At 43.3% G+C, this 25,747-nt stretch overlaps 1 protein-coding gene across 3 annotated transcripts in view; it reads right to left on the bottom strand.

The window, feature by feature from the left end:
• LOC107391662 (neuronal PAS domain-containing protein 3) overlaps positions 1-25,747 on the bottom strand; it is a 388,161-nt gene that overhangs the window by 114,284 nt on the left and 248,130 nt on the right. For all 3 annotated transcript variants that reach the window (XM_070546901.1, XM_070546902.1, XM_070546903.1), the window contains one exon: positions 14,466-14,555. In XM_070546901.1, the coding sequence (XP_070403002.1) occupies positions 14,466-14,555 (90 nt within the window). The remainder of the gene's footprint in view (positions 1-14,465; positions 14,556-25,747) is intronic.

Here is a 25,747-nt window from a genome sequence, read left to right as displayed (position 1 = left end):
AGAGGGGAAGGAGATAAGAAACAGAGAGGGAGGATTACACGATGAGAATAAAGAAGGGAGGATGTGGGACAAAAATGTGAACAGCTCTGACAATGATGCAATTCTGAAGCACACTTCCTCTCAAACCAGCAGAAGCATCCAGGTGTTGCCTGTTTACCCCCAAGCCTCCAGCGGACACGCTTTGCTAAAGGTCCCAAATCACAAGGAATCGAGTATTTAAAATGTGCTTTTATTCAATCGTGTTCATAATCCGGTCAGCACAGAGTCAACTGGCATCACCAAGGTTGTACGAAGGTCATCAGCTGTAGGAAACCTAACCCTAACCCTAACCCTGCCACGATTCAGACCAGATCTGTGTGCATGAACCCAAAGAAACAGAACCTTCAGGACAGGTTTCGGGCTCAGAACACACCATCTGATCTTTAATGGTTACAAAACATTACAGCAAAAATGTACCAAGATGACAGATTGGTGAGTTAATGATTAATATATTAATATGGCGGGAGAGACAAAACCTCAGGAGATCATTAGTTTCATGCTTTCACACATATGTGCTAAGATCTACAGTCAGGAGACCCGTTCTTTGTTTTGTTGCTGGTTCCACCACAAGAACGGTTTATAAGGTTCTACAATAATGTGTTGGACAAATGAGGTGAAAACAGGTCCTGATGAACCTTTGCAGGTCCTTTTGGTGTGAGGTACCTACCACACTGGATAACGGCAATCTACACTGTAATATATAATTCATGTTATGAGCATATATACATATATATACATACATATATATATATATATATATATATATATATATATATATATATATATATATATATATATATATATATATATATATATATATATATATATACACACATATATACATATATATATATATATATATACAATTATTATTATCATTTTCTTTTGTTCATTCATTGTCTACACCCGCTTGTCCATGCAGGGTTGTGGGACACTGGTGTCTATCTCCAGCAGACTCTAGGCAAACAGGAGGCATACACCCTGGACAGGTTACCAGTCCATTGCAGGATATGTGCGCGCACACACACACACACACACACACACACACATACACACACACACACACACACACACACACACACACACACACACACACACCTCTTTTCTCACTTCAATAAAACAAGCATCAATTTTAGTTCCTGATATCTTTACAGCTTCTTTGGCTCCATGATAACAGCTGCCCGTAAATCTGAGCCCAAAGGGGAGGAAGGAGAAGGAGGAGTAGAAAAGGATGGTGAGAAAACAAACAGGAGGACAAAAGATGGGAGTATGATGGTAAAAGGGCTGCCAGTTTAATGACTGAACGTCGTTGGCCAGTGGTTTAGGGTCGGGAAAAAAGAAACTTGAAGGACTTCGGCTATGTGAAAATATCAAAGACCCCTACACTGATGTAGCTCCCTGCGGGTTTTCCAGCCCAAAGATGTGTTAAAACCACAGAAATACCCCATCTTTATGTTGTTATGTTTACTGTAGCAAATGATCTACATTTCATTAACAGCCAGCCACCACCGAACCAGTGAGGGTGTCATGTGACTTGTCACAAATTAAATCAGTGCAATGAAGAATCACCATCCTCTTCAAGCCATTTGGAAATGTCCCTTATTGTGATGTAACAATAAGGGACATTAGCATAGAACCGCCCCTCACCTGTCAAGGTGTAGGAAGAGTTGCATTCTGGACATGGCCCCGGTCCCAATACCTTCACTGCAGCCTACACTCCTCTACATTGTGATCTTGGTGGAAGTGCACGTAAGGCTCTGAGTGTGTAGAAAGTGTGCAAATGAGTTCAAACTGGTACACTGAGCACTGTGTCACTGCCCTGCACCACTGAACCACATTTCTGCTTAATGATACTAAAACAAGTGATTAAACTGCTGCCATGTCATGTACGAAAACACACACCTGTGCAGTTATTCAACAGTATTTTTCAGCAGACACGATGCATCTTTCCAACATAGAAACACCTGTTTGTAATCACATACGTACATAATTAAATAAGAAATACTTTGTAAACTAGAAAATACATATTTTCAGACAGGGCACATTGCTCCGCCTTCTTCTCAAAATGCCCATGCAGCAATGGATTGAGGGTAATACCCTTTGCTGGAGTCCACACCAATGTGGGCTCAAGGGTGCAAAAGGGGCGGGGCCAAGGTAGACCTTTAAAAATCAGGACAGGCTATGAACTTGCACCACTGGTTAGGAATGCACAATTGAGGGGTGCAAGGGTGAAAGTATGGGGCGTGGGGGAGCAGTGGCTCTACTCTAAGCCCCTCCCCCAATATCTGAGCTCCTCACTTAGAAGCCAACCAGTAGATTGAGGGGGTGCCCCCCTGCTCACCCTGTTTCTGTTACAACTTGTTTTGAAAAAGTAGAAAATCTCACCTTTAGGTCACTGGCTTACACGGTTTACAGAAACAAACTCTTGCTCCTTCCGTTATTTGTTTACATGTTACATCTCGTTTGTCAGAAATGACAAATGATGATTGTTTAGAACATGAACACCAAAAGTCTTGGATTTTTTTAGTTGTGTTATTTTAGCAGAACCAGCGTACTGCAGGTTAGGGTTAAGGTTACAATGTCAGTCGTTCTTTGACCGATATCTAAATGAAAACTCCACAGGGACCAGGATGCCCTTGTGAACGTTAGTGTATCTGCTTGTCCTTCAGTCTCACTAAAACACAAAAGAAATGAGCCTGCTGAAGCTAAGCGACAGTCAGAATCCCAGCATGTTGGGCTTTTTTTAATGCCACCAGGTTGAACAGAGCAAGCACCAAGCAGGTCAAATATTCAGCTCACCTTGTTCACATCTAATGCATGAAAAGGAACGAGTGAAGCAAGAGTTCAGCTAAACAACTAGTGTGCACGTGTGTGTGCGTGTGTGTGTGTGTGTGTGTGTGTGCGTGTGTGTGCGTGTGTGTGTGTGTGTGTGTGTGTGTGTGTGTGGAGACGGTGTCCTTCAGCGGGCCTGATCCACCTCTTGCTGTGTGTCTGTCTAATGTATAAAAATCTCTCCTCTTACTTTAAATCCATGATGTGCAGGTGGAGTGTCACCTTTGACCTCATTCTGTAGCTCACTGTGCAGCTTCATCCATTTCAATGTCTCCTGAAGCTCTGTGTCTAGACACCACACACACACACACACACACACACACGCACACACACACACACACACGTGCACGCACGCGCGCGCGCACACACACACACACACACACACACACATACACACACGCACACACACACACACACACACACACATACACACACGCACGCACACACACACACACACACACACACATACACATACGCACACACACACACACACACACACACACACGCACACACACACACACACACACACACGCACACACACACACACACACACACACACACACACGCACACACACACACACACACACACACGCACACACACACACACACACACACACGCACACACACACACACACACACGCACACACACACACACACACACACACACACACACACGGTATCCATATGGATGAATTCACCGAGTAGAGAGACCTGGACACACACCACCAAGACAGTAGCTAAGATGTAGACATCCTGTAACTAAGCAGAGACTGTGCGTTACAATGTGAAGTGAAGTAAAACCGTGTTTCTGGTGTTACGAGAGCTATGACAGTTGGATCCAGTAACCTGTTTAATTTAAAGGAACACACTGACTTGTTGATTAGCTCTTTAAACATGTTATTAAAATCCCCACACTGTGTGTGTTTAACCCCCATTCCTCTCAGATAAAAACGTTTCTTTTCTTTGCACAGCTCTATTGTTCTTTGGTTAACCTAGTCAAACTGTTCATGCATGGTTCCTCTCCTCTCTTCCTTTCCTTTATATACACTTTGTTGGGTCTACCACTAGGGGGCAGTGTATGATAAGAGGATGTAGGTAGAGTGAAGAAGGAATGAGAGTTAAAATGGATGCCTGATATTGCTATTGACCCTTTGCACGTGACGTCACGCCACTCCTGTGACCGCCCCCTTCGCCATGATGGACGGCAAAAAGACCGTTTACACCTGTAGAAACTCCAGCGAAGCTAGTCAAAACAAGCCAGTTTGTAGCCTTTTATCACTTTTATTTAGTTGATTTGACAGTAAAATGGTTTTAGCTTGCTGCGTGGTCGGCTGCACTAAGAGACACGGATGTAAACTCAACTCTTTTTGTTTTTTAATAACTTTGGCGGACAGTGAGGACGGAGATGAACTGCAGCGATCAATCAAGCAGACTAGCAGCCGCCATCAGATTAGCAGCGAACCTGTTTTTACCGGGTAAGATTAACGTTCTTTTATTTCTCGAGGAAGACAGGGACGGGGTAAATGTGATGTGTTTAAAAAAGTTATTGATAATCCTGATGGACGGGTATTTCACCACGGAGGCTGCGCTCCGTCCACTGTAGTGTAAAGTGAGATAATTATTAACAATATTAAAGCTCTGATACATGATAATGTGTGTTAAAATGACGTTATTTATTTATATGAGCGTCGGCGTTCAGAGATCTTCTCATTCCGGTGTGAGAGCAGCAGCTGGACCCGATAACACCACCAGCAACAGGAGCTGGTAGGGATCCGGACTTTTTAACAATCAGCTTTGGTGTAAAGTGAAACGCTGTTTATAAATCCAGCGGGGTGAATTTAAGCGAAGTCAGCAACATGTTTGGTGAACAGCTGCAGAGAGAAAGTAAGCTAACGTTGGTAAGCTAGTTAGCATGCCGCTCTCTATGAGCCTCGGCTAGACGTGCTACTTCTGATAACTGAACTGGGCATGAACTAGTAGAAGGAATGCTGGAGGAGTTTTGTTTTTGTTTTGATCGCAAAAACAATTTCAGGCTCTGCTTTTCCCTTTGTTTAGTACTTGTGTCGCTCACTGTTTACTTGCTTTTGCCGTCCACCATGGTGGACCCACGTGATTAGGTGACGTTGGTGCAAAGGGTCAATATGTGACGTAGGTTCAAATAAAGCAGCTTGGGAAATAAATTCTGGCCTTCTTGTGATACTTTCTGATGGTTTGGAAACCATTTCAGAAGCAAAACATAAAACGTTCTGATGTTGTATGCTACAACTCTTCATCCATGTTTTGGGGTATCCCCCCAGGATCCACATTAGGACACATTTCTATTTGATGTGTACAGAAATGTAAAATGTTAGTAAATGTTTATTCATTAGGCAGATGCTTTTATCCATAGCGACGTACAACAGTTTGGGCGACGGTGGCACAGGAGTTAAGAGCTCGCCCCGTAATCAGAAGGTTGCAGGTTCGAGCCCCGCTCAGTCTGTCGCTATTGTTGTGTCCTTGGGCAAGACACTTAACCTGCGTTGCCTGCTGGTGGTGGTCGGAGGGACCGGTGGCGCCAGTGCTCAGCAGCCTCGCCTCTGTCAGTGCGCCCCAGGGCAGCTGTGGCTACATCGTAGCTCATCCCCACCAGTGTGTGAATGTGTGTGTGAATGGGTGAATGACTGATTGTGTTGTAAAGCACCTTGGGGGGGTTCCAGGACTCTAGAAGGTGCTATATCAAATACAAGCCACTTACCATTTAACAGTTAACAGTTAACGAATAGGGCATGTTGTGATCTGTGGGGAAACTGGAGTATCCGGAGGAAACCCATGCATGCATGGGGAGAACACGCAACTCCACGCAGAAAGACCGCAGCTGGGTTTTGAACTTGCAACCTTCTTGCTGCGAGGCAACAGTGCTAACAACTGCGCCACCATGCAGCCCAAAATACAAACAGCTATTGTCAAAATGTAACCGATGCCAAGTTCAAACAGTTTGCAGATACATCTGCTTTGTGCAACCGAACTTCAGCAATTGCTTTTATTAAGCAACACTTGAATTTAAACTTAACTCCACAGAGGATACCAAATATTTTTGCTTTTCAAAAGTAAATGTGCGATTTATAAGGATGACCTCCTGTGGTCAGATGAGGCAACTGCAGTACATTTTCCTGAACAACAAAAATGCTCTCAAAGATGTTTCCAGTTACGGATCAGCGCCAGAATATACTAGTTAACAAGGATTAGTTATACATCATAAAATAATGAGTAGATAGATAAATAGTCATATGTTTGCACTCTTTACAGAGGGAGCACTTACTACACGTATTATGGTAGTATGCCTCCAACATTGGAGGAAGTTTGGTTTACCTTGTTGCTGTTTTAATTCTGAATGACTCACTAAAGGAACTAAAACAACTTGATTGACTCATTATTCACCTCACACGTACAGTTCACTGTAATGTTCAGCGTCTGGTATTGAACTAGACTGCTTCAGCAGATAGGAGAGCGACCGTGGCTGGAAACTTTACAACACAGTAACGCCCCTCTTTCATTTTTCTTATAGGAGAAAGTCAGGCCCCTCCCACACACACACACACACACACACACCACCACCACTGGCTGTAGGATTCTTACATATTGCCCCTTTAAAGAATGCAAACAATGCCTGTCAGACAGCTGCATTGAACAACAGGTGAATGGGAATGAGTTTACAAAGACTTGTATTAGAACAGAAATACATATTTGATCAACATTAGACTAAAAGGGCATTGTTGATAGAAACATCTAATGAATGCATCCAAATCTAATTTATCTAAAATGTCAGATTCTATTCAGCAGCATTAATTTAGTAACTGAATCAGTTTTAGCACCAGAGCAGCATATATGAGTAAAAAAAGGGAACGGGCTTTTTCTATCTGTGCTCCAAAACTGTGGAACTCGCGACCCCTTCAGGTGAGGCAATCTTACCGTCTTTAAATCTCAGCTGAAAACGCACGATTTCTCCCTGGCCTTCGATTCTCAAAGCATCACTCCTAACCAACCCCCGTCCACGTTGGTTCTTTCTTTTTAAATCCATGGTCTGCTTTTATGGTTTCAGTTTGTTAGGTTGGCCGTACTTTGTTGTTATATTGTTTTTATGATGGGACTATTTGATGCTGTGTGTTGTTTTATTAAGTGCAGCGCTTTGGTTGGCTGTAGATCCATGTTACAGGCGCTTTATAAATAAAGTGGTATGTATGAGTACGCTGGTGGTCACTGCACTGCCATATGAACATGCACCTGTCTTGATATGAACTAACGTAGAAGACCAGTTGACCACTGATCATTTAAAAAGCAGGATCAAAGCACTTCTTTAAACATTAACACAATATGTGCTTGCAGGTTAGATCTTAATCAGTTTAGCTAGTTTGTGGGTAAATGTGCAGCGATCTTGGCCAGTCTCCCCTTTAGGGCTGAACTATTGTATGAATCCTTTTCTGTCACATACTATTATTTATCCGACCTTTACGTAGTTAAAATGAAACAATGGGAAAGGGGAGTAAAGATTTTAGGTTATTCAGTCTGTTACATCTAGCCATGCCTTTTCACACTGTGCTTTTAACAAATAATAGTAATAAAAAATCTGGAATCGGAAACAGTAATTATAGAAGGAATTCTGAGTGTGTGTGTGTGTGTGTGTGTGTGTGTGTGTGTGTGTGTGTGTGTGTGTGTGTGTGAGTGTGTGTGAATATATCCCAGAGGTGTTTGGAGCGATTTGTTTCTGTCATTGTCATTTAAAGAGGCTCTCCGGTGTTCAGACCTACTAACACACACACACAGCATACCACACAAGGTCATTTTGCTCACATGCATCAATGCACATGAGAGTTATTGTGCTTATACCACTCCTATGCATGCACACACACACACACACACACACACACACACACACACACACACACACACACACACACAACCACACTTGCACGTGTGTGTGCACAAAGCAGGGTCAGTGGGAAGAGAGGCAGAGCCTGATCTCTGCCCTCTTTTATTGCCATTCACATTCCCTGAGAGAGAGCTGGAAATGAATCACACACACACACACACACACACACACACACACACACACACACACACACACACACACACACACACACACACACACACACACACACACACACACACACACACACACACACGTTGGACTGGTCTGCGGGGGAACATGAATGAATTAACATTAAGCAGCTTCTAGCAGTCAGTCAGACGGTTAGCTGCCTCCTTCCTCTGGTCCTCAGCATCCACCGTGGTGACTCCACTGGAACACTCGTGCCTTTCTTACACCCAACTATAAATGTACATTGAAAGTTCAACATCCTTAAATGGATGAGGAATGTTCAGTGGCTTAAATTTGTCACTGCATGACTTGTTCTTTTAAAAAAACTATTTTTGCAAATAATGTGACTTTCAAATCATGTAAACCAGGGGTGTCAAATATGCGGCCCGCGGGCCGGATCCGGCCCGCGAGATGGTTGTGTAAACTTTATTTTCATACTTTACAATGTAGAGTGAAAATAAACGTATCTTTGTGAGCAAGTTTCCTCTGTAATGAGTATAAATAAAGCAAAGCTGCACTCAAGGCTCACACAAGAACTTGAATCACATCCTGAAGTTGGCCGCCACTCAGGATGTGACTCCTGATATTGATGTGCTGGTGAAAGCTAAAAGATGTAAAGTAAAATGAGTCAAATATACTTTAAGTGCTGCATGAAACTGATCTAGCCATGTGATCTGTAAGCTCTTTGAATCACTAAGGAATGTTTTTTTTATTTATTGATTTTTTATTTTTTTCACATTTTCAAGTACACTTCAGGTGTTGTACTTGTACTATTTTGGATACACTGTCCTCAGGCTCCAGCCTTGTTTTATATTGATTGTATTAAAACAAAGAAAACAATCTGAAGTTGTTTTTAATTTACCGGTCCGGCCCACTTGGGACTAGATTTCCCTCAATGTGGCCCCTGAGCTAAAATGAGTTTGACACCCCTGATGTAAACACACACATCTAAACATTCAAACCTTCTAGTTTCTATGTACAAACACTTTAACGTTAATCTCTTACTTAATCTGTGTGAAGAAGAAAATATCATTTCTATAGCGCCTCTCAAGATAAAAATCACGAGGCGCTTCACAAAAACAAAAAATGTAAAAAAGCATTTAGAAAATGTTTAAAAATATATTTAAAATTAGCAAAAAATAGGCAATTGTGATAAAAAATGTTAAGAAAGAGAGAGAGTGAAATGTGTCACTCACACAGGACCCCTCATGTTCTTGCATATGCTGGCCTGGCATGAAGTCAAGCTGGCTGCTGACCATGTTTGGGCGTAACGGGCGATAATCCAGCAGACTAATTTGGGCCTGGCTGAGACAATGCCATTATTATTTTCCTCTGGATCATCAAACACAGGACACACAGCCATCTGCTGTGCCTGTGCATACAAATCCACACATCTCAATTAGATCCGTAAGAAGGCAGCTGCGAGTGATGCTCGTCCCACAAACACAGGCAGACAGAAACACTCACGAACACGTGAACGTGCACACAACATACGGTGCATTCTAATATGGTGTATTCTGAAAACGGGGGTAATTCAGTGACTTGATATTAACCAGACATCCAAATTTGAAGCCAAAACAAAACGGACACCCCCCGGATGGCTGGTTCTAGAACAGGTTCTGTGAAGGAATGGGGCATTGCCCTGGCTAAAACGGCAATAATCCATCCATCCATCCATTTTCTTCCATTGGGTCGTGGGGGCAGCAGCCTAATTCGAGAGGCCCAGACTTCCCTCTCCCCAGGCACTTGGGCCAGCTCCTCCGGGTGAATCCAAAGATGTTCTCTGACCAGCCGAGAGACATAGTCCCTCCGGTGTATCCTGGGTCTCCCTTCAGGTCTCCTCCCAGTTGGCCATGCCCAGAAAACCTCACCAGGGAGGTGTCCAGGAGGCATCTTAATCAGAGCCACCTCAACTGGCTCTTTTCCATGTGGAGGAGCAGCAGGTCTACTCTGAGCCCCTCCCAGATGACCGATCTTCTCGCCCTATCTCTAAGGGAGAGCCCAGCCATCCTGCTGAGAAAACTCATTTCAGCCGCTTGCATCTGCGATCTCGTTCTCTCAGCCACTACCCAAAGCTCGCGACCATCGGTGAGGGTAAGATCGACCGGTAAATCGAGAGCTTTGCCTTCTGACTCAGCTCTCTCTTCACCACGACAGACCGGTACAACGCCCTCATCGCTGCAGATGCAGCACCAGTCCGCACCAAGTCCCCAGCTTATTTTTAGACATTGGCAACATGACATGCCTTCACAGAAGATCTTGTGGTTTTACTTTTGAACTACAAAGGGTGGAGATGCTTAGTCTGTCTTTGTACATGTCTACGTGGTAAGGGTTAGGGCTCGGGTGGAATAGTCTCAATTTCAAAAGGAGAGTTGTCTTCTAAGAAGACGGTAAAGAGTATCGGTTGTAGAGACAGGCCCGTGTTTAATTACAGCAGCAGCTTTAATGCTTTTATTACTGACCTGTTTGACTGGCCAGCCACGTTCGCCATCTCCCTGACAAGACAGCAACAACACTAGTTTAGCCAGAAAATCCTCTTTGCACGTAATTGTGCCAGAGGATTGCTTCAGCACTGGCCACCAAGCAGGAAAATATAACATCATCAATTTGCAGAAAGGCTTAAAGCCAGCAGCCAGCCCCCCACATTCCCTTCTACTCATCCCGATTCTTGCATGGGAAGGTCTAATTAAAGTGGAAAAATAATTAGTGATAATTTTCTCCCTATAAAGTGGCGAAAGCATGATTAAAAGGAGAAAAGGAAGAGCAATTAAGTGGATGGAGGTTGACAAACTTTGTGTGCTCATGTTGGATCAAAGGGCGGAGCTTGTTCTCGGCTTGATCTTTCTGTCTCCGTCCGTCTCTGCCAGTGTTAATCGCTGTGGCACTCCTTCAGCTGCTGATAAAAGCTGAGTGAACGAGATAACTAGCACGGCAGAAAAGCTTAGGGGGACCTGATTATACAATTAATCAATTATTTGATATAAATCATCAATCAATCCTGGAAGGGGAATTAGTCCATGGGGGGAGAATGTTACAGATGTGTAGGCAGCATACCTTTAGTCTTTGACTGGCCATGATGGTTCACTCCTGTTTGAAGGCTTCCTACTTTTCATTCACCCAGTAAAATGTCGTTTTAGCACATACATGTGATCTTAGTAGCTTAGTGCGCCTTTAGCCCAACTTTACTCATACGACCAGTGAAAAGGCTATCGTTGTGTCTGCATGTGTGTTAAACGAGTTGACAGTTTCTATTACAACTACAGGGTTCTCTGGGACTTTTCTCTAACAAACTTCCTGCTAAAACAGAAAATCTTTCCCTCCTTTGTGGTATTTTAGAATCCAGTGCTTCAGTGATGGTGCAGTTTATAAAGTTTCACTCTATAAGCACGGATGTCTCTGATCTGACAACGTTAAATAAAATGTATTTGTACTTTGAATGAATTTTAATATTCCAACGTATTTTTGAAAGGCCTGAATGGGGTTTGGCTCTCTCCGCTGCTGCTACACATCTTCAGCTGAAACAAAGTGTATCTGAAAAACGTGTCTGGTATCTAAAAATTCTTCATTTCACCCTCTTGTACGAAAAAGGCTCTTTCCAAATGGAGTGAAAAGAGTATTGTCTGGGTCGAGGACTTTATCAAGTAAAGTCAAATAGTAAAATAATTAGTTTTCTATTATCCATAAGTCAGACTATGGAAAGAAACATTCCTAAAACTTTAAAGGTCAGCTTTACTCATAGGTTAATACATTTACAGTGGTCTGTAGTTGGCTTTTCCTCCGGCTCTTGGAGAGTACAGATGCTTTTGTTCTCCTCTCCCTCCCTCCTCATCCCAAGGCTCTTTGTCCTGTCTTTGTGTGCACGGTGCTTTCTGCATTTTTTCTGGAAACTGGAAATTATAAAAAATGGATCTGGTCAGTTGGTCTCTCAACGCGATTGACTACATTTTTTCAACGATGAGAACGGGAGAAGGGCTCCCAGATGCCCCTCTGGGACAGAGCCAGCTGGGTATATCATGGACTCCTGGAAACAGTGGAACCTGATCTGCCTCTCTCAACTGTCTGTAGAGGATTCTGAAGACGTCTGGATATTCGTGTTTTGGTGTCGGGACTCCTGCTGTTTGGCCTGAGCGGTTACCTGGCTTACCGGAAAATTGACGAGCTTTCGAGGAATATTGGCTCAGTCCCGGAGCTCAGGGATGGAATGCATCGCACTGTGAACACACAAACTCATATAATTGTCGAGATGAGTCGTAAGCTTGGAACTTTGGCTGAGATTCAGGCTCTGGCACAGAAAGTGGATTCCATCAAGGAGCGAGTGGACGGATCAGCACGGATTGGGATAGATTAATTACGCCATTATTGGATCTAGAGGGGTTGAAGACCAACAGAACTCTAAGGCAGAGAGGAAATTATCTGTCTGGCCCCAAAACAGTTTTTATCTGATTCTGGTGCCCTTGAAGCCTGTGAGGCTGAAGTGAAAACTCCCCCCCAGAAGAAATGTGGAATGCTGCCGTCGCTATGGAAACCCTGTCTCCCTATCCCAGCCTGGGTGGGACTGTGACCGGTGAAGGCCGTGGAACCGTATCTAGGAGTCACTGTGCCCTCTAACCCGTTAATCTCCCTCCCCTGTCCAAACGGAGGTGATGAGCGCTGCTCCATGTGGCTGCACGCACTGAAGTGAGGAGAGTCCCAACCCTACCTCCCCACCTAGTGGACATTTATGTTGTGTAATGTCTGAAGTCTGTGTGCATTTCTGTCTGAGGTGTTTCTTGCATAGCAAAGCTGCCCTCCCTGTTGAGGGTAACTTTGAAGTGCCTTTTTCCCCCTCCACCTGACTCTATCCTCATATAAACCCTCTGATCTATTACGGTAGCACGACTTGGGTTGCAAATGACCACAGTCACCAATTCTTGTCATGTGTCTATGTGTGTCTGTCTGATCTCAGAATTGTGTGTACTGAAACTTTAAGTTCCCTCTGGGATTAATAAAGTATTTCTGAATTGAATTTGAATTGAATTGAATTTGAATGAATGCCTTGCAAGTCGTTCTCTGGAGAAAAAGCTCAGATGCACTTGTTTAGATGTAGAAGTCAGCCGGAGGAGAAAGAAGCTTCATACAACAGGATGTGGAGTCTCGTTTCCTGACATTCGGACATTTAGCCTCTGACTGGCTAACAGCAACACAACTGACTGTTTTCTCTGCAACACTGATGTTTTATCTCCACAAATAACACAAGCCTGGAGGAGTTCTGCTGTGTGGCGGAGTTGCTAATGCCAACTCTTAGCTTCTACTAGTCTGGATGCTCTCTGTCAGATCTGTTGGGATTTTCTGAGCAGAGCGTCGGCTTTCTCTCAGAATCTAATGCAGGAGATAGTAGGAGACTATTTTCATGTTCAGCCTGCATGAAACATGATCATATATCAAAAATAGTAAATAAAAATGGTTTCTCAGTCGACCAGCTCTTTAATACGCAAGAACAATCTACATTGAATTATTGTTTCAGATGAAACCATACATTATTTTCTAATATATTTATTTATTAATATATTCATTTTTTTTACTGAAACCATATTTCAGATTTGCTGGAGCATCGTGTCTGGGATTGTTCTTCCTGCTGTATCAAAGCTTTTGAAACCACTCAGTATATGCGTCACACCCAGCACAGACATGGACCAGGACATTTTACAGCCCTCCGAGCTCCCTTTGCTGACAGGCTTTATGGAGAGGCTGGTTTCTTTTTCCAGCAGGACTTGGCCCCTGCCCATCCTGCCAAAGCACCCAAACGCTGCTTCAGTCACCAGAGTGCTGCTGTGCTTGACTGGCCAGCAAAAGACCAGACCTGAAACCCCCACAGACAATCTAGGAGGCATTGTCCTGAGGAAGATGAGACACCAGACCCAACCTGGGCTTCCATTACACATCAGCCGTCACAGCTGATGGGCTAGGACCAGACGTTGGCTGGTAGCGGTCAGAAACCAAGGATTAATGTTTATAAAGTAACACTTTTAAGAAGACGGACATCTCTGTTAAAAACCTCCTTTTAAACATTTTAGCTCCAAAGGAACAAAATACCTGCAGGCGTTTGAGAACAGAAACAAAGTTTACCAATTCAAACATGTAACTGATGTGTCTGACTTTAATCCCACAGCTGGTTTGATGCAGAGCTGATTAACCAATCCACACAAGCAGGTTTTCAATTCAACTTCTTATTAGTGGCTCTTTTCACTAAGTCGGCTGTGTAAAGCATGAAAGTGATGAGGAAATCCACACGGCACCAATCACTTGCTGCACAAATCAACAACCGCCTGAGAAGTTGACAAGATTTTAAATGAATTGTGATTTGATTTATCTTTGGAACTGACACAGAATAGATAGAAATGTGCAAAAATAGGAGGAAAGATAAAGATTCAGAAAGATGAGAATTTCAATGAGTTTGCAACAATCATGAAAACGATGAGACCTTCACTACGGAAATGGTGTTTTTCTCTCTCTACAAACAGCCACAGCCATAAAGCCTTACCTGTGACAATCCCAGGTAGATTGAAACAGTCTCCGAGATGTAAAGGAATCGGCCTTCCTTGTTTAGTGCAAATACAAACCCATCCAGTGACTGAAACACACAAAGGAAAAAGAAAGGTGTTAATTACACTCAGGTCACTTCAGACTGAGTCTAAGACCTGGGGATCGATTAACTCAGTAATCAGTGTAAGTCAAGTACTTATTATGACTATTTCTTCACAGCAAATCACCTCTGCTCTGACTACAGAAGAGGATTAGGGCCAGTGAAACGAAAGATAGAAAGAAAATATGATTTTTTAAATCAAAAGTGAAAAAGTCAGAAAAGTATTATTTTTTCCCTTTTAGTGTCTCTAGTCCTCTTCCGCACTCCTTCAGCACAATGTTTGGGTGGTGGTGGTGGTGGTGGTGTGTGTGTGTGTGTGTGTGTGTGTGTGTGTGTGTGTGTGTGTGTGTGTGTGTGTGCATATTTAACTATTTGTGAGTGTAGGAGCTGAAGATAGAAACAGAAACATAAAAACAACATACAAATCAAATTTTACACAAACACTAATCTTTTGAGCCTATTTTCTCTCCATACACTGAAGGAGGGGGGGGGGGGTATAAATGAGGATTTATGGGAATCTAACAAGACAAGAGAACCTAACAATGCAGGAAAGTAGATGAACTGTTTATTCTTTAAAAAGTATAAAAAAACGTTTTCAACTCTAAAAACAAATGTTGTAATGAATGTAGTAAAATATGAGCTTAAATAAAACAGAAGTGAGGTGGAAACCAATAAATAAGAAATAAAACCTCATCGACCCAAAATCCTGATCAGAACATTCTGAGTTTGTTGTCGTTTCCATGGTAAAATCTGACTGTTCACACTCTTTCATGGTACACCTTCTTCCATAAAGGCCTGTGTGTGTGACTAATTGTGTGTTTACGTAACAATCACGATGCAGTACTCCACCTGAGCTGCTCATCATAAACACACACACACACACACACACGCACGCACGCACGCACGCACACACACACACACGCGCTTGTGTGTGTCTAATGCTGTTGTTGTTTTGTGGAAATTGTGGCACAACACTTGACTTCTTGAGCACGCTGCATTAGTTCAAACACGTACACACAGATGTATTTATACTTTTTAGGTTACAAAGGTTAAGTATGTACATGTGTTTCCCTACACCTGATGCAACGTGTTACAGCCGGACACATGCTTGGTGTTTCTGCTGTTGCACCAGTGGGGCTGTCTCCTGCATCTGGTTGTGCACTCAGTCGAATATAAAACTAAACCGATAAGAGTTAATGAGCAAATTACGTAAAGCTAAATTAGAACTTCATGGAATTATTGACAAAAAGACACAATTTTTAGCACAAAGACTACGAATAGAAAACTTTGAACATAGTAATAAATCAGGTAAATTCTTAGCTAGCCAGTTATAAATCAATAAAGAGAAAACTACCATATCTGCTGTTAAAAACTCAACCGGGGATATAGTTAATGACCCTGAAAGAATAAACAACACCTTCAGAGACTTTTACCAAACTTTGTACTCACCACAGATGAACCCATCAGATAATGAGATCAATGAGTTCCTTGACAGGATAACACTTCCTAAATGATCAGACAGCCAAGCTACAGTCCTGGACTCGACACTAACATCAGCGGAGCTCCAGGAAGCTAATAGGAAAGCTCCAGGTCCAGACGGGTTCCCAGCAGAGTTCTACAAAGAATTCTGGATCATTTATTTTTGCCTCACTCATCGTATGAAACACGTCTATGGAGTCTAAAAGCAAAAATAGGTTTTGAATGACGGTCATTTCTTGTTGGCTAAGGGTTCATCCAACACTGCAGATCAGTGTAAATAGCTGATCTGTGGAGATAACCGCAGCATTTTCTTTTTATGGGCTTTTCATATCGCCTGATGGAGGCTCAGCTTCAGCATCAAGAACCTTTGCAGGAAGGGAATAAATCTGCCAGGGATTAACAGGGATTAATTAGAAATGGGATGAAAGTTTAAAGGTGGAGTAGTGTACATGCAGCGTGTGTGTGTGTGTGTGTGTGTGTGTGTGTGTGTGTGTGTGTGTGTGTGTGTGTGTGTGTGTGTGTGTGTGTTTGTTTGTTCCACACTAGCTCCCAGAGGTTAACAGTCTCTATTCACAGCTGACACTAAACATCGTTTTCTGCTTCTTGGCTGTTTGTTTCAGCTCTTCTTGGTTTACATGAGGTATTACATTCAGGGTCAACAGGGTGTAGAAAGGTCTGTGAAAGGTTGCAAGATGGACAAAGGTCGGTGTGACACTGACAAAGTAAGCCAGAGAAACAGATGGTTTCTGCAGCAGAAAAAGCTTTTAGTCAAAGTAACAAAACTGTTCTGTTTGCTTCTGAGGAGGGCATCTTCTTCTTTTAGATAAACGCTCATCTACGTTTCTGTTCTGATGCCTCAAATGACTCCAAAAGCACAGAGTCCGAATGAATGCAGATCAGCTCATGGTACACACCTCAGGTTACCTTTTCCAGGTGTTGGCTTATAATGAATAGAATAGAATAGAATAGAATAGAATAGAATAGAATAGAATAGAATAGAATAGAATTTATGAATCCCATAGTGGGGACATTCACTCGCCACGGCAGCACACACAGAGAAAAGGTAAAGCTAAGCAGGTAAACACACAAAGGCAGTAAGCTAACATTGTAACCTTCAACCACTAACAACACTGAATCCAAAGGAGACTAGTGTTTCCAGAACTGTGGAGTGTAAGGAACCCTTCTTACCAGACACACCGTGTTGGCAAATCGGTGTAAAATGACCACAACGGTGTGTCTTATATCTATAGCCAGCATGGCGTTGCGGGAATTGTGCCTCCTCACTTGGTGGTAATATTGTGGTGATTGCATGTCTCACAAACAGAGTTTGCACCTTGGCACAACAGTGGGAGGTGTCATGATGACATGAGGAGTTAATACTGAGCTGCAGAGGGAGATGAAAGTAAACACAGACCGTAAGTTTAGCTTTCTGAACAAAATCAGCTGAGATGATAAACTGGAGTGCTGCAGCGCTCCATAAGCCTCTCTCCATTAGAGCTGGAGCTCAGATCACCAGAGACTGCGTTGAGGACTGACACCTTTAGAAGCGGCTTGTTAAAAAAAAACGTAATGAGTGCAGCTTCAATTGCAATAAAAAGCGAGTTATGTCCAAGATAAACAGAAGTCCGCAGCAGTGCAGAGACCGCCCCATACCAGCTTTATGCTGCCATCGTCTAATCTTTTATAAACGGACACGATTGCGCCACATTACCGCCACGGGCTGATTGCTTATAAACGACCTGAGGGTCCCTGCGGCCGCCACTGTGTTGCGGCAAATTGATGGCATTGTTTTGTAAAAATGGCTAGGGACACATACATACTATGTAAACCTGGTATTGCACAAGAAATGAACATTTACTGAATATTGCACTGATGATACTGTGTACCTGGATAATGCCAGTACCAGTTAAACTGTGGAGTTACACACGCACTGCAGAGGGCATGAATAACCTATGGTAGCTTTCTGTTTTACATCTTGGATGCCTCAGTCTGCCGCTGAAAGAGGGGTGCATGGCCTCCACAGTGGAATAGAGAAGGTGGGAGGGGTTTTCCAAGATGGGGGTCAGGTTTGCCTTCATCATCCTTTCACACATCTACTTAACGTCATCCACTGGGCATCCCATAACCAAGCTAGCTTTCCTAACTAGCTTGTTCAGTCTCCTCCTGTCTTGGTCAGAGCTGCCTGCATCCCAACAGAGCCAACAGCAGAGGGCTGAAAGGATTTGAGCAGATTGGAATTAACTCCGAAGGGCCTCAGCCTTATTCACCCGGTCATTACATTGCTGCTTAACGTTAACCGGGTAATAGGGTTGGGACTGGCTAGAAAGAAGTAAACCATGTCCCTCCAAATGATGAGGTAATCATATATTCTGAATTTAGGTCAACTGGTTCCTTTCCTTTGGGTCAGTTCAGTTTGCATGGATATTTGAGTTCATGCCTTTGGCAGGGTCACCCATGGAAAAAACAGGGGCTTTGTATGAGGTCAGATAGAGCAGCCCAAAGACCACTTATGATGAGTAATAGCTATGGAAACTCTGTTCTCTTGCCTGGATGCAGGTCACCAGGACGTTCCTCTGGAACCTGGCCTGGAGATGGAAACGTTGGCAAGTGCCTAATGGCCCGATTTTTACCCATGGGATCTGCTTGGGCATGGCCCAAAGATGGGTCTTGGATCCTCCATCCCATTGTGGGAGGGGTAAAATATAGTGTACTATCTGGGAAATCTCAGAAAAGATTCACTGCACCTCCACTTCAAGAGGGGCCAGATGAGGTGGCTTGGAGGAGACCTAAAGGAAGATCCAGGACAGGCCAGAGGGACTATGTTCCTCAGCTGGCCTGATAACACTTTAGGATTCCCCCGGAGGATGTGGACCAAGTGGGGAGAAAAAGGCCTGGGTGTCTGCTTAGGCTGCGCCATGACCCGACTCTGGACACGCAATAATGACGAGAAGATAATGGATGGCATGCACCTGGACTACCACACCAGACAGCACCCACATTTAGACTGTGTAAAGCAAGCCCTGACAAGTACTGGCTTGTCAATGTTGGAATTAAAAAGCAGGCAGGTAAAGTGTACATGTGATGCTCTAACCTAGTGCCTGTAACAATGTACAGCAACAATATAGACTCAAGGTTCCACGATCAATGGTAGAGCATGACTGAACTGAGATACTGGCAAACAGGTGATGGCTAACCAACCCAACATCGTGAAGATGTTGGGTTGGTTAGCCAACAACGCAGTGGTGATGGATGTCCAATGAACTTTAACCTAAGGAGAAAAGATCATGCCAAGATGGAGAGCTATCAAGGGAAAGAGGGCATAGAGAAGGTCTCAGGAGTGCCGGTGGTCATTAGAGCACTTGATGTTGTGACCACCAACCTGGGAGAGTCGCTCCAACAGATCCCAGATCTCTATTCAGAAGAGATCAGTCCGAGGAACAGCTCGGATACTGAGAAAGCTCCCAAGCCTCTGGCACAGGACCGGAACTGAAAAGGCAAGCTGTGTGCGTGTGTGTGTGTGTGTGTGTGTGTGTGCGTGTGTGTGTGTGTGTGTGTGTGTGTGTGTGTGTGTGTGCGTGTGTGTGTGTGTGTGTGTGTGTGTGTGTGTGTGTGTGCGCGTGTGTGTGTGTGTGTGTGTGTGCGTGTGTGTGTGTGTGTGTGTGTGTGTGTGTGTGTGTGCGCGTGTGTGTGTGTGTGTGTGTGTGTGTGCGTGCGTGTGTGTGTGTGTGTGTGTGTGTGTGTGTGTGCGCGCGTGTGTGCGTGTGTGTGTGTGTGTGTGTGTGTGTGTGTGTGTGTGTGCGTGTGTGTGTGTGTGCGTGTGTGTGTGTGTGTGTGTTATTTTCACTTCTGTTTGCTGATAAATAAAACATACCTAGTGGAGTTCCTTCATGCTGAGTAGTTAATACTGCATGTATGTATATAGATGCATGTTATTGTATGAGACCATGTCTTTGAATGAATCTCAACACAGAGTGCCAGACCAAGGACATGTCACACACACACACACACACACACACACACACACACACACACACACACACACACACACACACACACACACACACACACACACACACACACACACAAACACACACACACACAAACCTGCCGAAATTAAACATAAAAAAATGCAGAAATACACTGGAGATGGAACCAGTAGAAGCAGCAAGATGCCCACACCTGCATACATTATAGTGAAAAACACACACATTCTTTTATGAACCAACATACACACATTCATTGTCTCTGTCTCCACTACTGTTTCTGTCTCACACTATCTAAGATACACACACACCCCAGGGCAACAGTCTGTGTGTGTGAGTGTGTGCAGCTCTTTATGAAATCACAGAGGGTCTGACCGCCTCATAGTAATTATGCTAATTGCCTGGATGCCCTTGCCTTTATTTATGCAGGTCTGCTAAGATAAATAAAAGGAAATTGCTTTGGATCTAACTGTATTCATTTCAGCATGCTAACTAGAACACTAATGCTGCTCTCGCTCCCTGTGTGTGTGTGTGTGTGTGTGTGTGTGTGTGTGTGTGTGCGTGTGTGTGTGTGTGTGTGTGTGTGTGTGTGTGTGTGTCCAGGAAGATCACAGATTTGTTTACCCTTCAGAAATTCTGCAGGTAATTGCTGTTTTGATTGTACGTTTATTGTTTTTTACGCCGTCTGTGGGGACTTTTATTTGTTGAGCAAACTTCCAGTTGGCAGGCTGGCATATCTGTTAGTTTGTATCTCCTCTTGTTGTCTTCTGCACTCCCATTCTCCATTTCTCTCATACGATAAAACTTAAACAGCCTTGTGCAAACATGTACTGTGTTCCAGTGTAGACACTTTCAGTTTAAATGTCAACAAAAATACAAAAAGAGGCAAAAACATTGAATAGGTGCAAGAAAACGGTGAAACAGACCTAGTATGTGGTGTGTGTTTGTGTATGCTCATCAGAACATTCATGATGGTGGTTTTTCTTTTAACCAGTCTTTTGTAACCCTGACAACACGTCCTTCACTTGATGTTTAATATCGGTTTGCATTTAATGACTTTTTATTAGAGCTTTTTAATTAACACATTTTTATCACACACAGTGATTAACACACACATTTCTTATCACACATTAACATTCTTTTTTTTGAAAGTTTGTGGTTAAGCACCATTTACATTAGTTTGCATGGACTGAACACACTTTTATTTTGAATAAATGTTGAAATGTGCTAAAAGAAAGGGAAAAGGTTCCCTACAGTGAATACGGGACACCTAAAGGTCGAGTTTACTCCCTTTTATTACAGTTGCAGTGGCCTTTTGTGGGAATGCCTTGTAAGTTGCCAGGAACTGGAGTCTTATTTCCTGATAATTGGACATCTCACCTCTGATTGGCTAACAGCAACATGACTCTACCACTGACTCTGCTCTGCAACGTTGATGTTTTATCTCCACAAATAACACAAGCCTGGAGGAGTTCTGCTCTGTGGTGGAGTTACTAATGCTAATGGTTAGCTTCTAGTAGCCGAGACGTTCTCTGCAGTTTCCTGGATGCTAAACAACACATTTCCCCATCATGAGTCAAGATGGGTGAGTCCGTGAATGTTAGTGACAGTGTGGCGTGGATCTGTCAGGATTTTCTGAACTGAGTGTTTTTCCATTGATTTTCTATGAGAATCTAATGCAGGAGACAGGTGTAGGAGACTATTTTCACATTCAGCCTGCATGAAGAACAATAAATAATCAATAACAAGTAAGAAATGGTTTCTCAGTGAAACTGCTGCTTAACATCCTGGATAAAAGACCTAATGGTTGATGAAATTAGGACAGCTCAGCTGTTACATCTTACACTCTTCCAGCTAGTCTATTCTCCCTGGACTGCATTGTGCTGATCAGCTTGATGCTGTACTGGTCTACCAGTAGAAACCATAGTATGGTCCGCAGGTGAGTCCCACAGCATGGCTCTTCACCACACTGTGCTCAGTCTGGCTGAAGATGTGTACAGAAATGTGTAGATTTGCACCCTTCGTGTGGTCTGCAGGTGGTTTTAATTTGGTGTTTCTTGTGAATTAGTTGTTCAAAAATCAGTGAGGAAGCAAAAACAAAGTTTTATTTCTCAGTGCTTAGGTCTCAGAGTCCTTGGACATTGCAGTAGTTGCTTGTGACAAACCCCACGCTGCCATTTGAGATGCTAAAGCTTCATTAAAGCAGCTTTAATCAGAGCTACCGGTCGATAGAAGTACAGCCATTGGAGAATTAAAAGTGAACTGGTTACAGAGTCTGATTATTTTACCCCACTGTAACTCGTGTGTTTCTCAGCCACAAACGTTACATGTACCACATATAACTACGTTTAAAATAACAGGAGTTAGTAAAAGCAGTCGGATTTGATTGTTATGAAATTTTATAATCAGAAGATGAGGTCTACGTGGTCTCCCTGTGCTGCTGCCAGCAGTACCTATCAGGATGCAGAGACACAGATTCAGACCATGCAAGACGACATGTTGCACCACAAATAGATCCAAAACACACACTGTTACATGTTGTGACCCTTTTCGGCCACAAGATGGCCTCAGTGGCCTTTGCCTCGCCTGTTTCCCGGTCCCCAGCTGTTGTCATTACAGACAGAAACCACTTGGCAGCTGTTAAAAGCTGCTTCCAGCCTCCAGTTCAGAGAGAAGGTTCAGGGTAGTGTGAACTCCTAGGAGTTGGCACTATTCTCTTCTCCTCGTTCGTTTTGATAACGCTTGTTCGCTCGCCTTTGGTATTTGACTCGGTTTTGACATTGGAATTAGATTAGATCGTTTGGCTATTTTGACCTCGGACCAGCTTTGGACTTTTGATTTAGGATCTCCCCTTTTGAGCAGTTATATATTTATTATTCTCGGTGTCCCTCCCACCCCCTTCTGCGCTTTTCGTTTTCTCCCTTTTGTATATCGCTCCTCGGTTTTGTATATAGTACGGTTTTAGGTTCTTTGTAAATATCCCTTGGTTTTGTAATAAAATCCTTGTTTTTTTAAGCGACACTGCACTTTGTTATTATTTACCCACACACTAATTTTATTATTCCCTTCCTCATCTCTCCTTAAACAGACAATCATGAATGGACACAAAACAACCAGAAGCACCTAACCAGCAAATATTTCCTGTCACACATTGACTGGAGTATTGTTACATTTACTTCATTTTCGCTTGTTAAATTTTTTGTTAAATTCTTTCATTTGGTTACATTTATAATGGTGTTTTTGGACCTGACACATTATATGAAAAGTTTTGTCAGATGCATTTACACCCGGTATTATAAGGGTGTGCTACTAAACCTGTTTTAATTAGAGTTTGACTAAGGGCAGAAATATTTTACTGCCTTTTTGAGGATGTTGTGTTCCATTTATCACAGATATCCAAAAGTAAAGTGTTCATTTTCTTCTTCTTGCAACTGCACTGCTTCTTCCCCAATCCAAGTATTGGCTTGTCTTGACCTTTTTGAACCTTCATCCCTCCATTCTTCCTATTTCTCTCTAACTTCTCTATCTCTGTCCTCCCCATATTGACATGTTGACCTTTCTGGACTTTCCCTTTCCTGTCTCTTTCTCTCAATGTGATCTCATTGCCTTATTTTGGCCATCACCTCTAACTCTCATCCTTTTCCCCCATTGTCCTTTTCTTTTGGTGTCTGTTTCTTTTTCTCCCACAGTTCTTGGTCTCATCCCACCTGACTCTACCCAGGAGCCCCTCTCCAACTTTGACTTTGCTCTTCCTACTCCTGGCTATTGATTGGTTCATTTGATAGTTCTATTACCAATCAGCATGAAGTTGACCTTTTGGGCTTGGCAATAATGGCAAGTTGTTGTGAGAATGTGTGTTGGTTTTTGTGTGATGTCTCCTATAGTGCGTGTAAGCGGTTGAGCGTTTCTGCTGACCTTTGGAGGCCGACTGTCGACCTGCCACTTCATGCTGCTTGTCAGAACATTTGCTTGGCAGGAAGTAGCTCTGCTCTCTAACAGAACCACACAGCTCAGGGGTGTCAAACTCCAGTCCTCGAGGGCCGGTATCCTGCATCTTTTTGTTGTTTCCCTGTTCCAACACAGTCGATTCACCTGTGCAGCAGCTCATCAAGCTCTCCAGAAGCCTGTTAATCACCTGCTGATTGAAATCAGGTGTGTTAAAACAGGTGAATGTCACGTTGAGAGCAAGGAGGTTGTTAGGACCCAAGATGCAGATTACCCCAGATGACACGAGGCAGGAGCGGTTTAAAAGTTAATCCTTTTATTTAGGATGATGAACGAAAAATCCAAAAAGGGCAGGAATCCAAAAACAAAAGTCCTGAACCACAGGAGACCGAAAGCTCACACAGAGCACAAAACAATGCTGACACAAACAATGGACCGACAAGACACTGAAGACAGGGCTTATATACACTGGGGCATGATGGGAGGCAGATGGGCTGCAGGTGTGTGGGGAGAGGACCGGGTGAAAGCATTAACTAATCAGGGAGTATACTAACATGACCTAAGAGTAAAGCCTAAAGACAAGAAAAGCAGCAACATAACTAATATTCTAAAGGGAAGGAGAACTACGAAGACCAGTGGGAAAAACACACTAAAGAGACTAATAAAATGAAAAGCTGAAACTATAAACACTGCAGAGGGGTGACTGGGGAAGACTAAAGGAACACAGGATCTGGGAGAGGTATCTGGAGGGCTGAAGACCAGGGGACACACGAGGGACACAAAGAGACACATAAGGGGGATTCTTAGGGGGGAATGGAGCACACAAGGAGACACATGAGGGAGACGCAGACACAGACCATGACAGTGAAACACTAAAAGGTGTGGGATAGAGGCCCTCGAGGACCAGCGTTTGACACCTGTGGCACAGCTGATCTGGATTTGAGCTGCAAGCTGAATAACACTCAGATTCAGTACCTTGTTACGGGGAAGAGGCAGCCTTTGTTCCACCGCACACCTTTTTCACATCAAAGGAAGCTGAATTTAATGCTTTTACTTAAAATAGGTGGAACACTTGACTTTTAAGAAAACCCTTCATTCTAAAGAAAACAAAGATTCAAACATTTGAAATAACATATGAATACATTCATGTTCCACATTAATACTTTTTGAAGGTCCACTCAGCCCTAGAAATTTCAGTTTTTATCTTTACGTACAATAGCACTACAAAAACACTCCTCCAATAACACAGAACAGCCATGATATCATGTCAGATTCCCGTCGGTCACACGTGTCTTTTATTAGCCTGAACTGCCAGACTCCTCCTCTGGTTAATTCTGCACAGAGAAAGGGTCTGGGAGCTCTCCTATTCAAATAGCCCCACCCCCTGAGAATTCTAACCGAGCCAATCAGCACCGAGTAGCGTACGACACACACCACGACTCCGAGTTTGTCATAAACATGGCGTCTGAAGCGGAGTTTGCTGCGGCTCTTTCCTCTTTAAATGACTTGAGTGTCTTTAAAACAACAAGTAGAAGCGCTAAAAGCATTTCTTCTACAGAAAGACGTCTACGCTGTCGCCAGACGCCTTTTTTACTACAGCTAAAAAAACTACAGTGTCACGCGGTACAATCGGGATTTCCGTCCTTTTTCTGATTGGTTATTTTTGAGCTGCCTAGTCCCGCCCCTCATGTGCCGCTCTGCCTGCGAGTAACCAGACTCTCTCTCTGTGCAGAATTAACCAGAGGACGAGTCCGGCAGGCCAGGCTAGTCTTT

Source organism: Nothobranchius furzeri, chromosome 18, assembly GCF_043380555.1.
Source record: "Nothobranchius furzeri strain GRZ-AD chromosome 18, NfurGRZ-RIMD1, whole genome shotgun sequence".
Taxonomy (NCBI): domain Eukaryota; kingdom Metazoa; phylum Chordata; class Actinopteri; order Cyprinodontiformes; family Nothobranchiidae; genus Nothobranchius; species Nothobranchius furzeri.
The sequence above is the reverse complement of the archived record's forward strand: the minus strand, read 5'-3'. Positions and strand labels throughout refer to the sequence as shown.